Source organism: Nicrophorus vespilloides, unplaced genomic scaffold (genome assembly GCF_001412225.1).
Source record: "Nicrophorus vespilloides isolate i.1.1-1 unplaced genomic scaffold, Nicve_v1.0, whole genome shotgun sequence".
Taxonomy (NCBI): Eukaryota; Metazoa; Arthropoda; class Insecta; order Coleoptera; family Silphidae; genus Nicrophorus; species Nicrophorus vespilloides.
Window position 1 is genome coordinate 15,751 of NW_017097204.1, and position 16,707 is coordinate 32,457.

General features: G+C 33.3%; 1 protein-coding gene across 1 annotated transcript in view; it reads left to right on the top strand.

Moving 5' to 3' along the window:
- LOC108559397 (triple functional domain protein-like) overlaps nt 1-5,253 on the top strand; it is a gene marked incomplete at its 3' end in the record, with an annotated part of 18,833 nt that extends 13,580 nt beyond the window's left edge. The window contains exon 7 of the mRNA XM_017916664.1: nt 4,989-5,253. Within this exon, the coding sequence (XP_017772153.1) occupies nt 4,989-5,253 (265 nt within the window). The remainder of the gene's footprint in view (nt 1-4,988) is intronic.
- Between the last annotated feature and the right edge of the window lie 11,454 nt (nt 5,254-16,707).

The following is a 16,707-nucleotide window of genomic DNA, read 5'->3' on the forward strand; positions in this document are numbered from 1 at the left end:
TCCTGTTGGGGGGGGGGGAATATTCCGGAGAGAATTCGTGCAATCATCGGATGATTGATTCGGGTCAATAATGACGGTCTGCGCGGCGCCACTTCTTCGGTACACACACAGACATCTAAAACCGTTTATGGTCTGAAGCTCATTTGGAAAGAAAAAAAGATTCGAACATCATCGATTGTAATTACAGAAACAACAATAAATAATTGGAGAAACGAAAAGGTATTAGCATTTCGATGATGCAATAGAAACGGTAAATGCATATTACCTGACATACCTTTTAATTATTTAAATTGAAAACTTTGATGCTGTTAATAAATTGATTTATTACTATTCTAATCACAAGAAAAAATAAAGAAATTTTACAAATTCGAAGAACTGAATCCAAAGTTTTCATACTGTAATGTAAAAAATTACTTATCAAGTAGTTGTTTCAGTGAATAGCTTGGATATTCAAATTTTCAGTAATAAAATACAGTTGTTTGTATTTCATACTTTGAATATTTCAAACTTCATTACACTTTATTTTCCAAGTACTTGTACAAGTATCTTATCTATAGTGAATAGCTTACATATTTAAATATTCAATAAGAAAACAAATATGCAGAAATAATCCTTTATCGTCTGAATATTTCAAGTTACTTGAGAAAATACATGAAAATCATAGCTTTCTTCTCAAGTATTCAAATTTTCTACAGTAATTGTCAAGTACTTGCGCAAGTATTCAAATGTTCAATAAGAAAATACAACATTTACTCGGACTGTTTGGAAACCGGAGTAATCGAAGCCGTACTATACACATGCAATATATAATCCTCCGAATGTGTATTACCGGAACGGACGGAACTCGGCGGTTTTTATTATCGAAAATTTCCTCGAACATGAATTGGAATTCCAGCGGCACGCAATTCGAAATACTTCATGGAAATTTCCTTCTCCCCTTTTCTCTTTTTTTTTTTGAAGAATTCCTTCCTTATTTCCTCCTACGCGCGTCTCGCCGACAAAGTAATAAAAGGAAAACAGACGGAATATTTATAATAATTTGTACATGCATATGCATGCATACATACTTCGATATAACGTATTATTTTTATACAGGATGGCCCAATTGAACTGAAACTTTTCAGAACGCTGTAATTTCTTTATTTAAAATTGGATTTTGTTAAGTTTCCGAACCACTTCTACCACAGATGTACTTATTTTTCGACCACCAAAATAGCATTTCCTAAGACTACTAGCTTCGTTATAAGATGTTATGATTCGAGACACGAAAGATTTATTCACATCAAGGTGTTCCAGAGCTCTAACAATAGTCACTTTTGGTTTTTCACTCAAATCTTGGACTATCACACTATTACGTTTGAATTCCATCGCTGATAACTTTTTTTCCAAAAAACTAAGATCCAAATACTTCTGCAGGCTTGTAAACAATAAAATCAGCTATCATTAGGCGAAATATGGACATGACATTGCCAACGGTTCAAAAGTTATAGCAGTTTTAAGTTGGTTGCAATGACCAATGATCAATGTTTTAATTTAGAATTGAACAGTTGTTAAAAATTTGAACTTATTCATGTAATTTTTGAAATTTCTATTTTTTTTTAGTGTGAACATTTAATTGAATTTATGAGAAGGTAACAGTAATAAGAAATATTATAACAAATATTCAAAAACTGATCGATTCCTAATATGAATTTCTAGAACTTTTTAAATTGAGTTGAAACTTTTCAATATTGATATGAATACTTATGACATCTGGCGACTATGATTTTAAACAAAGACATTGTAGAATACTTACAAAGGGTTTGCAAATTCCCTCCATTCTGATGCAGATTTCCAAATTGTGTGTGTATGTGTAAAAATATGATAATGCGTTTGTATTCAATTTCCAAATATAAATCCGGATTTATGCATGTATTTTTTGGGGATGAATTACATAAACCAGAGACTATGTCTGTTTTTATTTTATATTTTTTTTTTTGCAAACTTTCGTTTCGGGATGAACGTGAGATATTATTCCACCCCATTATTCAACGAGTAACAATATCCATTCCGCATTCGGTCCGTGCACACAATGCATATATTCATCATCAGAGAATCCCAAATGCCTCTTCTCCTCCTCCATTCATCATTCCAACTGCAATTATTTCGCTTCGTGTGTTATTTCGATGCAACCTCAGGAATCAGTTTATATACCTTAAAGCCACTGGTTTATTTAAAGTAGAATATTATTTTGTATACCTTTAAATATTTATCATATTTTCAAGAGAGAATATTTTCAAATTTGCTTATTTTATATGTAGAAATGAGAAAGTTTCTAATTAAAACATCTTCTATTATCGATTTAAAACAAATTTAATACAAAAATAATTCGAAAATTTTAACATCTTCAAAGATCAAAGAAATTTAAGAAAATGAATAATTGCATCTTCGATTGATTACAAAGTAAGCTTAGAAATCTTTACTATTTTCTTAAATCAATACTCAGAATTTTTGATATAGAAATCAAATGCCTAAAATATAAGATTGTAGTGAAACAAATCAAGACTTTTCAGCATTTTCATTGAAATCTTATAAAACATTCAGTTGACTAATTCATTATGAACAATTAATTTCACCAGGATCTTTATTTAATAATTGTATGATTGATTAACTAAGTCATTTCTTAAGTTTTTGTTAAATTTTAAAAAAAAAATTCGATTTGTTTGAATCATTTAGTAAAAGAAAACATGTTAATTTTGTGCCTGACGTTCAAAATTCTTACATTTTACATAATTTGATAATAAGAAATGTCTATATTTACAAAATATCTAGTTGATATTTAATGAATAATTCAATTTGTTGAGTATTGTAAAAGTAGTTTTTTAACTTTATGAGGTTTGTGGTTGATGTGAAGCTGAAAGTGAGGGCGATGTGCGTGTGTTTGCTGTGAAAACTTACAGGTTACAGGAATTGAATTATGAGGCACGCATTAAATGCGGGGTGCCGGTGATAGATACAAAGCATCGATTAACTATAAATAACGACACACGTACGTTGACACAGGGTTGACACCAACCCTCGCCACGATCCAAACTACAACATTACAGAATTTCCTAATTATCATCGCAGCTTAACAATGCGAAAACTTTCCTTATTTACTCTCTTTTTTTGCTCTCCGACTCTCAGTCGATGTAAGGAAACGTTTTCCGAGCCGCCACTCCCTGTATAAGGACGTATCCTGCTTAGAATTACAAATTCGACACGAGAAAAATATATTATACCACGCCGAGATTCTTTTCAACCTTCTTTCTTCTCCTCGTCTTTTTTGTGTTTGTGTCTGTGTGTGCTACTCCCCACTGTCTATCCAATACAAATCCAATATGTTCCGAGCACTTTTTTACCCTTATTTATCGCTCTTATCCATTGGACACATCCTGCGAATGTAATCGACGATTCAGAACATCTTTATATAGATACACACACAGACAAGAAAACTTCTTCAAACATTTTCAATTACATTATCATTCCCAATCGTATCAATCAAATCTTGTGTCTTCTACTTAACATAAATTCAGTATTCAAAACAAATCATTAATATATTTGTACAAATGACAAAAAATCCAGATTTTCACTACCAATTTCTTACCTTAATTCCATGTAAAATAATGCTCTTTCTTCTCATTGATATCTAAAAGTACGTTTAAAGAAATGTTTTGATAGAACGTGTTCAATTCATGTAATATTTTCTCGTTTTCATTGAGGACTTTCATCGTTATTACGACGAAATTCTCAGCCACCGGGAAACATCTTATGCTGTCGAAGATAAAAAAAAGAATGAAATAGGGAAAGCGACTGCTAATCCTTAAGGAAAGATTGGGAGAATTTCGCGTTTTAAGCATGCTCGTAAACGTTTTACTACGTACATCTCGTATAATGCTCGTATAAAATTTGTAGTGGATTCTACAACAATGTTGAGAACGTCAGTGAATGATTAATTTGAATGGTGGAACGGTTGATGATCTGCTGAAATGTGTTTTTAAATAAACAATTTTCGCTGCAACATCTGATTTGAACTTGTATAAATAAGATGACTTTATTCATTGATCGAGGAGACAATTTTACTTGAAAATCTGATAAGTTGAAGAAGTTAACGTTTGTTTTTTTCCCACTGATTTAAGAGAGAATTGTAACAGCTGTTACTTCATTTCATCTCAAGATTGAAAAAGTATCGTTTATTCACTTTTTGTTGTTAATTATTATATATGAGCGGATGACATGTGATGAAATATGCATGGGGTTCGCATGAAATGACATCATCATTGAACACGATCCAAATCCACTTTTATCTGCGATCTAAACTACATACACACACAGAGAGAAAGAGAGAGAGAGAGAATGGAATTAATTACGATTTTTGTTATCCCTGGACGTGGGATTAAGGATTAAACGTGAATGTATATATAAGGTAAAAAAAAAGGTAGAATGTGCAGAGTGTGTTTGTGTTTATATATATATATATGGAGTTAAGAAGTCAACGGTTTTTAGTGTGTGCGATTGGTATCGTATCTCTTGAGTCTACGAGTTACGACCTAAACCGTTCCACGCTTGTCTCGTAAACTCTGCAATCTCATATTACCAATAAAGTTATTATTGCACACATCGAGGAGATGCTTGATTTTCCACCATGGGTGGGTCTGCTCTTTCCATCCATGTTCATACTAGAGTATCTCACTCGTAACTATTCGTAATATTGTTGTACATGCATTTGGGAAGTAAAAAGTTTACTTGTTTGTTCCATTCCACTCGTTTATTGCAGTATATGATGATGCATCATTGCGTATTCGGGCTTATTGGAGTTAGATAACAACTCTTTAGCGGCAGACACAAATATTTAGCTTCAATTAATCGCCCAGATAACAAACAACAATCACTCAAATCCGACAACAACAACAACAACAATTTCAATATTTCAATCAATTAATTGATGTTCTCCTTTTCGATTGCTTCAGGCCGGAGTTCTCGAGATGACTTGGGTGATGGCAGATTTCACTGCGAGCAATGCCCAAGAGCTGAGCGTCAGCAAGGGGCAGCAAGTCGAGGTCGTCGAAGTCTGCTCATCCAGACCGGATTACTGCTTGGTACGTATGCCCACGAGAGGCACGGATCACGACTCTTCCGCAGTACCGGAAGGTTTGGTACCCTTGGCTGTCCTCAAGCAACCACCGCAAACCAGAAGCTCACCATCCAGAAGACCACTGTTGGACCACGATCTCGGTAAGTTCAATTTCTACTTTTCATCAAACGCTCCTTTCGACTCACCAAGTGGTCAAACAAATTAAAAACTTGAATGGATCAAAATGAATTAACTTTAATACGACAAAATAAATAATTATTATCAATATTGAATAATGCACGAAACATTTCAAATTTGCAAATTTTATGTTAATTAAATACTGGACACATTTCCATCGTTGTCCATTTCTCTCGTTAATCTATTTATTAATTTTATGCGTTCAATTACCGAAACTAATTCGATTTCAGTTTTCGATGAAATAATTATTTTGAAAAGCGGTTTTTTTTGGTTGCTCATCCAGTCAGGATTATTAATGAAAATTGATATGAAAGTTCAAAATGCTGTTGATTCACTGCAACTGCACTTTTTTTTTTTGTTGTTATTATTGTTGTTGTGTATAATTGGAAAGAGTATCCAATTTATTTTAAAATTTAAATAATATCCAGTTACTCGATACCTTTTTTTATATATATATTTTAATTAAACGTAAATGGAATAAGCGTGTTCGTGCATTTCTTTTTTATATCTGTTTGATGAAATGAGAGCAGATTTTTTTAATATGAAACGTTCATTGAATAATGGAAGAATCGTATTCGAATTACGCATATTAGAATTACAAAATTAGTATTAGTATTCTAATTTTTACTAGAATTGGATCTTTACTAGAACTACTTCAACTGTTTTTATGTTTTTGTTTAGCAAACATGCGTTTGTCTATTAAAATTATCCGAGTTGGCGTAGAGAATATAAACAGTTCGAAATAAACGGTGCAGTTTGAATATGAAAGGAATGGGAAAACGTTTTTAATGTTGCGGACGGACGACAAATTTGAAATCATTGTGTACGCGTCTAGTTTTCAATTTAAAATAACTTTTAGTTATTTTGCGAGGAAATTACGTATTGAAAGATGTCGGAAATGTAATTCAATTTTTGAAGGCGGCGAAAACAAGTTTGCGTTCGCAAACTAACTGATGAAAACTTTTGTAGAGCATTTTCCGTTCGATTTGGTTTTGCGGTTTTCTCATACTCGCTCAGCGTGAGTGCGGATTTTCGTTAGTTTTCCACTGGAATATGAGAATAGGAGTCGATGTATGATCGTAGTATTTTTGGTGGTGTCCACGTGCGCGGCGCGTCGGTGGAGGTCCTTTTCGGTGGAGCAGGAGTAGCAGCAGCAGCAGCAGCAGCGTCAGGATCAATAGATTCGTCGTTCTGCTCTGACCTTGACCCGACCTCCCCGCAGCAGAAAACCAGCATCCTATCCTCCTCATCCTTCTCATCCTTCTCCACTCCACCTCTTTGCGAATGTGCACGGCCCGCCGGGATACACGACTCCACCGCCGCCGCCTCCCACGATACGCGCAAAACCCATCCTAACCAGATCCACCCCAAGAAGCAAGCAAGAAAAACAAAACAGTAACCTTACTCAACAACTATCCTTGTACGTTTTTTTTTTTTTTGTTCACCGCTTGATCATCATCATCAGGTCGAGGACGCGCAAATACTCGATTATTTAACGCGTCTATATTAGGAATAATAAACGCTTTGTAAAGCGGAGGATCCTTTGTGCCAACACCTTCGATTATCGCTGAAAATTTTAGACATATCCATGCTCTAACGTCTGCTGTTCCTTCTGCGATGCATGTTCTATTAATTAGTCATCCTTTGTCTCGACTAGACACGTTCCATCTTATTGGCAAAATGTTATTATCAATAATTTGCGATATGCAAATTTCGGTCCTTGTTCAATTGAACTTGCATCTAATTTTCATTATCATTTAATTTAATCAATTTACAACAAAAAAATACACAATAAAGTTTATTGAAATCTGGTAGAAACTAATATTCTTATCGGTGGTTAATGTATTACTAATAACTTCGAACTGCAATACAAAAAAAGACAATGCAAAAATGACGAATGATGGAGATTGGAAGAAATGAATCATCAATTATTGAAAAATTGGTAAAGAAATGAGTAAATGGTGAATCGATTCTTATAAATCAATTTTCATTTGAAGAAATCGAAAGAATTTGATTATTTCTTCATCAATTTCTCAGTATAAAAACCAAATTTATACTTAATTCGATAACTAGATGATGATTTAATATTTATATACAAATACGTTTTTTTTGGAAAACTGGGAGAGAAAAAAATATAAAAGAAATTACGTGAATTGATGTTTGTATGAGATTTGATCAAGTAAATAGGAAGAACAAACACAACTCCAAAAGAGAATAAATATATAAAGTGTGAGGTTTTTTCTTTTCTTCCTTCTTTCTGGAGGCGTGCAAAGCTATAAAAGTTATTGTTTGCATGGGTTGATTAAGAAGGCCTGAAATATACTTTCTCGCGTTGGAAATGACGACGCGACAACAAGTAGCCAGAATGTTAAACGTTTGTTACGTACTAGCTCTACTAGCATTGCGTACATTGAATACGCGTTAGATGAAGAGAGAAAACAAATAAATGGATGAGATTGGAGAGAAAGAGAGAGAGAGATTGGAATCGCTTAATATTATTAGACTGTAAGATGCCAAGAAGACGCTCAATGAAATATCAGAAACAGTGTGGCTTTTGTTTATGAATTCCTGGATGGAAGCCAGAACGGATTTGCTGCTGCTGCTGTGCAATGGAACGAATTCCAAAACGAATATTTATATTTGAAAAACATAACGAGAACAAACGTGTTAATTAATTAGTTTTTTTTGTTTTGTTGAAAGGATGTTTTTCATTTGATATTGGTTGAGGTGGAGGCGCCGCAAATTGTCATGTCCAACGTGTGTGTGATGTGGTGTGGACATTGCTTTATAAACCGCAAATGCCAACTCAATTATACGGCCATCAATAACGTTTGTGCTGATGGGATGGGTGGGAAATGTGCGAATTTATCATAGAAATCGTCGATCAAATTGGCGATGATTTTATTATCATAAATAATTCGGAGAGTTCTTCCTCTACCCAAAAAATCGAACTGTCTGTGTGTGTGTATATATATATTATTTCCTCTCGATAAAATTGGGTCACCTAATTCGACTACGTGACGATGAAATTTACAGATTTTATTTCAAAAAAAAAAGTCTAAAATGTTTATTTTTACGCTTTGAACAAAAAAAAAACCCAAGATGGAAATAATAACTTCGTGTTATGCAATTTGGCGAGGAAAGTGTGCAATAATGAAGGTGAAAGAGAGAGAGAGAGAGATGAGTGGGTTAAATTTACAGAGCGAATAAAAATGAAAAGTTCGGTGCAGTATGATGATGCCAAGTGGAAATGATGGTCGGACGGGATAAAATAGCGACCGCCTCCGATTGTACATCCTGTTTACCGGTAGATGAAAGCTTTAGCTAACAAGCAAATACAACATAAATTTAAAAAAAAATAAGAGTAGTGAGTGGGTGAGAGTATGCAAGGAATCCACGTTCAGTATTCTCACTTTACGCATTCCTTTCTTTTATAAAGATTGGAGTAAATATAAATTTGCAAATGCAAGATTTTTTTCTAATAATTGAAAATGGGCATCATCTAGTTATCTAATTAAGTATAAGTTGGAGTTTTTATACACAAAAGTGCATCATTTTTATATAGAAACTGATGGATAAAATTTCAGAAATAAAAAATTCGGCAAAATTATCATTAAAAAATATGTATTTTAACATATGGAAAAATATGATAAAGTATGGATTTGACTCAAATTTCAATCAAACTACATTTCGACTTCAGAAATAATTTGGTCTAGTGGTTTACTTATTATAAATCGAATATATTTCTAAGTATACAGAACGGAAATTCTTATCAAATTCTTTGCAAATATTTCCAATTTTCCTAAGACCTTCAATCATCGAAAGATATCAATCATTGATATAAACTATAGTGCTCAAGTAGACCAGACACATTAAGTTTGTCAAGTTACTTGCAAAGTCCGAACAGTGTATTTTTAATGGAATACGGCTGCAAATATTTACAATTCTTATAGCATCTTTAATCACTGAATGACACGAATCAATCAATGGTAGAAAACTGTAGTAGTTAAGTAGACCAGAGACATTAAGTTTGTTAAGTAACTTGCAAAGTGTAAACAGTGGATTTTTATGAGAATCCGACTTCAATCACGACACCTATTAATTATAGTAAACAATATCAATCAAGTAGGCCAGCCACATTAAGTTTGTCAAGTCTACTTGTAAAGTCCGAATAGCGTATCTTTATGGAAATATTTTTGCAAAGATTTGCAATTCTCAAAGGACATTCAATCAAATCAACGATAGTAAGTTTTAGTAATTAAGTTTGTCAAGTAACTTGTAAAGTTCGAACAGAGTATTTCTAATTTAATATGGCTGCAAATATTTGCAATTCTTACAGCATCTTCTATCACTGAATGACACAAATCGATGATAGAAAACTGCAGTAGTCAAGTTGACCAGACACATTAAATTTGTTAAGTAACTTGCAAAGTCTAAACAGTAGTAAACAATATCAATCAAGTAGACCAGCCACATTAAGTTTGTCAAGTCTACTTATAAAGTCCGAATAACGTATCTTTATGGAAATACTTTTGCAACGTTTTGCAATTCTCAGAGGACATTCAATCAAATCAACGATAGTAAGTTTTAGTAATTAAGTTTGTCAAGTAACTTGCAAAGTCTGAACGGAGTATTTTTTAATGGAATTACGGCATCTTCAATCACTGAATGACACGAATCAATGGTAGAAAACTGTAGTAGTCAAGTAGACCAGATACATTAAGTTTGTCAAGTAACTTGTAAAATTCGAATTTTGAATGGAATACGGCTTGCAATTCTCAAAGGAAATTCAATCAACTCAAAGATAGTAAACATTAGTAATTAAATAGATCAGACACATTAAATTTGTCGAGTATGTGAGAATGAGAATGCAGCTGCAAATAACTGCAATTCTCACGGGACAATCAACGATCGACGATAAATCAAGAACACTCAGACAGTGGACAATAAATAAATCTTTTCACGTAATTTTTTTTTCCGTCGTATCAATCTTCTCAGTTGGCAAAATATTTGGCTGTCGTCGTATAAGGCGTTGCTTTTGGGGACCGCTCCTCTCCTCTAAGTGTGTCAAGAGATCTCCTCCTCGGTCGGTGGTGGTTGTATTATTATTAGCCTTTCAAATTGTAAATGCGAAAATGAAAGCGATAGAGAAAAAGAAAGAAAGAAAGACAGTGAGATTCGAACGAGATGTCGAGGTCCAGTGGCATTAAAAATAATCCGACCGCGAAATAGAAATATATAATAAAGTATGCCCGGTATGCGCCACGCGTTTCCTGTTTGTCGTCCTGTCGCCGAAACAGATCCCCCCCCTCTGGCTGAAACGACTGAGCGAGATAAAAATGGCAAAACTGCATGGATATTTATGAAATGAATGAGGAAAAATGAATGTTTCAACCGCAGTTTTTATCATCAGAAATATGGGTACACATTCTACGTTTGCATTTCGCAATCCATTATCCACTATTTCATTTGATTATTTTTAAACGGTCTTAATCCTTTTTCCCAAATTTATATTGCCTACAGATTTTTTTTTTTCACCGAAACTTACGCGCATTTGTTCGTAGACGCGCGCTCACTTTCGCAACGCCATCTCCTATTTCAGAGCAACACCTGTTCTTACATTCAACTGTTACAACGTACGAAGAAAAAAAGCACTTCATTCGTTAATAACATTAAAAGAAACAATCTCACCTTTTATTTTTAAATTACTAAACATTAAAATTTCTCCCCATACTTACATAATAATGCAGCTGTTGTCATTACTATCGAGTAGTTTTTGTATAATATTCAAACTAGTCTTCTACATTTTAATACTATCTTGTTCTATTCTCTTTAAACATTAAACACTTCTTGAGCTATTCATTTGTTGTCACTTAAATTTACAGCTAAAATCTGAAGCCTGACATTTCTAAATTATCTTATTATCTTTTTAATGTTTCTTTTCACAACTACCGTTACCATTTCATGATACTTATCTAAGTTGTTAAGCTGTTGTCACTTAGATTTATAGCTACTAGATTTATGTCTCTTATGCCATTTATTTTAATAACTTCCTATGCTCTCCTGTTGCCATGGAAATCATTCTTAATTGATTGTTTCTAGTGGTATATTACATTTGTTTTTCAACATAATTGACATTGTCAAAAGTATTGTTTTGTACTTCATGCTGGTTTTGTGTTTCTTCATCAAAATAGAGTACTTATTAACGTGGTTCAATAACGTCAGTCCGATTGCATATAAATATTGTAAGAAGGCGTTGCATGTCAAAGTTGGTAATGCGAAGGATAAAATCGAACCAATGGCTTCTCTCTATCGCTTCTAATTAGTAAATGGTATTGACATTTCGTGGACTTGATGAATTATTTAACGCGATTTTTGTTGCTGCAGGTCACGAATTGATTATCAGATATCGCTCGTATTATTAAGTACGAAATTGCAATTTGTAAGCTTTCTCGTTTTCTTTAAACCGTTCCAAGAGATAAACAGAGTTGTTTTTGAAATAAGGAAATGGTGTCTGATTTCACTATTTCCGAGAACGAACAATCAATTGTATGCGGTAATTATGCAATCGCGTCTGCACGCCGAGGAAGAGATCAGGATTATCGTCGAAAGTAATTGCGTTTCGCCACTTTCAAATTGATTCCCTTGGCTCCAGTCATCAACATCTTCCTTATAGCTGTCAATAAGTAATATTACACCAATTTCATACAAAGAAACTGACTTCTTTGATTTTTGAACTTCTAAGATTTCTGTGATATCGTGTTAAAAAACTAACAAAACACATTTTATATTTGTGAAGTAACAAGAAATGTATATGAACTACATTAAACTATAATTGAATTATCTAAAATTCGTCAAGATTTTAAAAATAAACTTTAGATTTTCACTGTTTGCAAGAATCCATGTTCAAAATTCTTGCAATTGCTGAAATAACCACAATTGCAGTGATTTTTTGAGTTGAATTTTAAGGCGATTTCTCTCACTTCTTGAGCGACCGAAATATGCGCATATTTAGTTGAGTAAAAAAAACTGTAAATAAAGAGAAAATGAGGCACAAAGGTTGGCCTCTCTTGTGTAATTGTTATTGCTTAATTTCGGTTTCGCACAATGCACATTGTTACGTGCGCATATGAATCGGGTGGAAGATATTTAAAAAATGCGACTGCAAGCCAATACAATAATTTATAAAGCTGTCTCTTTCTCTCTTTGTCACATTTAACATGAGCAGATTGAGAGAAGATATCGTTTAAGGCGAAAATTAAACCGCCGATGCGACTTATTTCTGTTCCATCGGTTCTTATTTTAATCGCAGAGCCGTGTGTTTTGTGTGCTTGTGAGTGTGTGTCGTCCGTGTGTATCTGGCACGATTATTATTATTTGGCTAAACACAGAAAGCAGATAAAGAAAGACGCGAGATGAAGCGCACAACTTCGTACGGACTTCTCTCTACAAAACAGTGTATATAAGTGAGTGCGCGGAGTGCGCGTTACCAAAAAGAAAATACATCAATACAAGTTGTTGGTATTTCGGAGGAAGACGAGGATTCTATTGAGTGCTGTATCAAAAACGTGTTTCAGTGAAAATTGTGGATGTTTTGGACAGTGTTTAATGTGTGTATGTTTGCGCCAGGTTTGGAAGTTCTTACGGATAGAGTTGAAGCGATCATTAATTAATATATAACGATTCCATTTACAAGGTGTAATTTATTCTTTTGACGCCGGTGCATTTAGATTCTGCACTTTCTGCACATAGAAAAACCCACTTTGAAAGCCTATATTCCTATAGACTTTGTGAAGACAGAATGAAAGATCTCCTTTATCCGAAGGCCGGATGAATGCGTCTGCAAACCACAATGATCCACTCGAAATTAATGGAGAAAAAGTTTACTTTTATAAGATGCGATTTCATAAAGAAACTGTTATTAAAGCGATCTCTTCCGTTTCCAAGGAATATTGCACGTCCGAGATTAACACGAATCTATAATCTCGAGAGCGAGATTTAATCGTAACCGATTTTTCGATCCAGCAACTTTCCAAGGATCTTGTTATATCAGTTGATTCGAAAGATCTGCAGATTATTAATAAATTGATGCAAATTTCATATAAAGTGAATGAGAAAAAATGTCAATTTTTAATAAGGTCTAAGGAAATGGGTATAATTTTATTCTGTTTTAAATGTAAAATGAAACTATTAAAATTTAGAGAATTCGCAATTAACGGTTCAATTTAATCAATATTAAATGTATAAATTCATTGGAAAATAAAATAGTTCTTGATGTGTCTTATTAAACTAAGGAAATTTTGGTTGAATATGAAAATTCACTAATTAATACGTGGTTTCGATGTAGCTTAATGTATACTAATGCTCGAAAATGCAGTGTTTTTACATTTTAGTGATTTTCTCAGAAACTATAATAGATTGAATGGATCCAAAAGATGGATATGAAAGCTGGATGTTTGTGGAATGTAACGAGTATTCATAAATTGAAATGATTTCAGCCGTTTGGCTGTAATTCGTGTTGAAACTTGAAAAAATGAAAAAAATAACGTTCGAAAATGCAGTGTCTTCACATTTTAGTGATTTGCTCAAAAACTATAATAGATTGAACGTATCCAAAAGATGCATATGAAAGCTGAATGTTTGGGGAATCTAGCAAGTATTGATATATTACTGTGGTTTTATCCTTATGGCTGTAATTTGCGATCAAATTTGAATTTTCTCGAAAACTATAATAGATTGAATGGATGATTACTGGTGATTTCAAGTACCAAATAAATTATGTATTATGTATTTGTAGTATTGGAAATGGGCATGCTTTCAATATTTCATATACGTATAAAAACTAAAACTGCAGCGCTCAAGTATCAAGTCGCGTAATTGAAACAAACGTTGTCGGGTGTCGGAAAAGTGGTTCGAACTGTATTATAAGTTATTAATGCGAGTGAATTGCAATAATTATGTAACACATAATGCGGTGACGAATGATTAATTAGATTTGACGGTGCGACGGACGTGTTTTCGCAAGTTTCCATCGGCACTAAACGAACGCGAAACGACCGTAAATTAATACGAATCCGATTTCGTTTGCAATTAATTAAACGAATTGCACGTTCGAACCAGCATTTAGAAAAAAAAACGAGAGATAAAAAAGTAAGTAAAGAGTTCAAGCGAAAATGCGGGTTTTTCGATTTTTCCTATCAACGCTGGAAGCACCATAAATCAGTTGCTTCGGAAAGGAAATCTTAATGGCATCAGATTTTGTCGTTTCTTGTGGATTTTTAGTGATATGCACTTATATGTCAATCCGCAGTTCGTAATGGACTGCGTGAGCATTTCTTTCGATGCATAAATCAATGCATAATTTACTAAGCGAATTTATTATTGCACTGGTGTAGCTAATGGTTACGACGGACGCGTTTTCTCGTTTTCCAGCAGACTCTCTTCTCTGTCCGTCCGTAAAATAATACCGGACAGCTGCCTTTTTTTCTTCTATAATATCACATCTATTTTCTATCTATTTGTTAAGTATCGAACGACAAATTGAATGTTATGTAATTTCTTTTTCAAAAATAATCTAATTGACCTTAATTTATTTTGAAATTATTGAAACACTAAGAAAATTATTCAGATTTGATAATTTCTTAATTAATTATTGTGAACAGTCAGTAGAATGCCCTTTATTTAGTTTTAGTTAACTTTAACTAAAACTAAATAAGGTTGGGATATGTTCATTTAATGCTAGTATTTAGGCAACTCAATGTGCAAACATGAATTGATTTGCATCTATATTAGGATATGATTTTGCTAATTACTAATGAAATACAATTTTATGTAATGTTTGATGCAAAAACAAATTCAAAAACAGATGTAGATTGAAATTATTTAATTTAATAATTCGCATGACTTCTCAGTACTAGTTTATAAGTATTATTATAGATTTTCAGGGATTTCTGAAAATATTGCATTAATCCATAGATGCTTTGAAACATGATAGATAGGAAAATGTTGAGTAAATAGTTTTGCACTTACTTTATCAATGAATTATCAATATGAATCAAATTATTTAATATTAGCTTAGTATTAGGTTTTCCAGAGTTTCTATGTGATAATGAAGAATGTACGTTGCTGTTGTGTCTAATTAGATTAAGTGGATGTGTCTTAGTTGTACTTAATTTATAAGGAAGTGCACTGAAGAGGATTTAAGAATGCTGATGCCTCAGCATCGTATGGGAATGATCTAGTTATTACTTAAAACTCGAGCATTTTCATCCGACGCTGCTGTGTTGAAGCGAAATCGACGTCTCCAAGAGATTCTTCAAGATTTCTACTAACCATTTGGATGTATTCAATTCTGTCGTCTAAGCTACGTTTTTAGAGTGCGCATTTTAGGATATAGACGGCTGAAATTTGAGAAAAATTGAGATACAGATTAAGGAAATGTATGACTGATTGTCTTCAAGACAGCTGTGAAACACGTGATATGTGGAGTATAGATTACTAACAAAATGGAGTAAGAGTGAGAATCCCAATGCCTCGGCACCTAAGGAGAATGATCAAGTAGTTACTAAAAAAAACTCGAGCATTTTCCTACGTTGCCGTTGTTTTGAGGCAATAACAACTTTTCCCAAATTCTTCGAGTCTAAAATGTCTTTCAAATTAGTCAACTACTAACAATTTGGACGTACAACTCAACACTTCACAGAGAATACTATCTAGGAATTAGTCAACGAAATTGGATTATGCATTTCATATTACAGCTTATACAATAATTTTGGATTGTTCTTTTCAAATTTCAAACGTTCTTCGATATTATTTTTCGACTGAATTTGGAAATTATCAGATCTCTGAAATTGGATTTTTATGGATTTACTAAACTATTTATGTGTGTATTGTATTTGCATGAAAGTAGAGCGTATTTGTAATGCACGTGACGTGGAATTAAAAGGTAATACATCATCGTCTCGTATAGTCAACACAGAAACTTCCTCCTAATGGCCTTCATATTTGACGAAGCTCTCAAATTTGTTTCTCTGTAACATATTGTTTTTGCTATACTTTTCTCTAAATCTGCTTCTACGAATAGCTGAATGTTCTATCAACAGAAATGCAAAGTCATTTGCTTAATTAATTACTGTTCACTCTCATCATCAAAGGATTGAGATACTCAACGACTATTAAAATTCTCAATTGTGATTGAAGTTGTGGAGCGTAGTGTTTTTTTTTGTTATGTGCCTGCTGATGAACAGACGACAACGCTCTCAAACAAACCATAAATTTCTTTATGCAATAACCGTCGAGTGTCCTTCTCTCTTCCTCGCCTCTCAAATCAATGAAATGTAAAAACACTGATATATTACTGTGGTTTTATCCGTTTGGCTGCAATTCGTGTTCAAAGTTCAAAAAATGCTCGAAAAAGC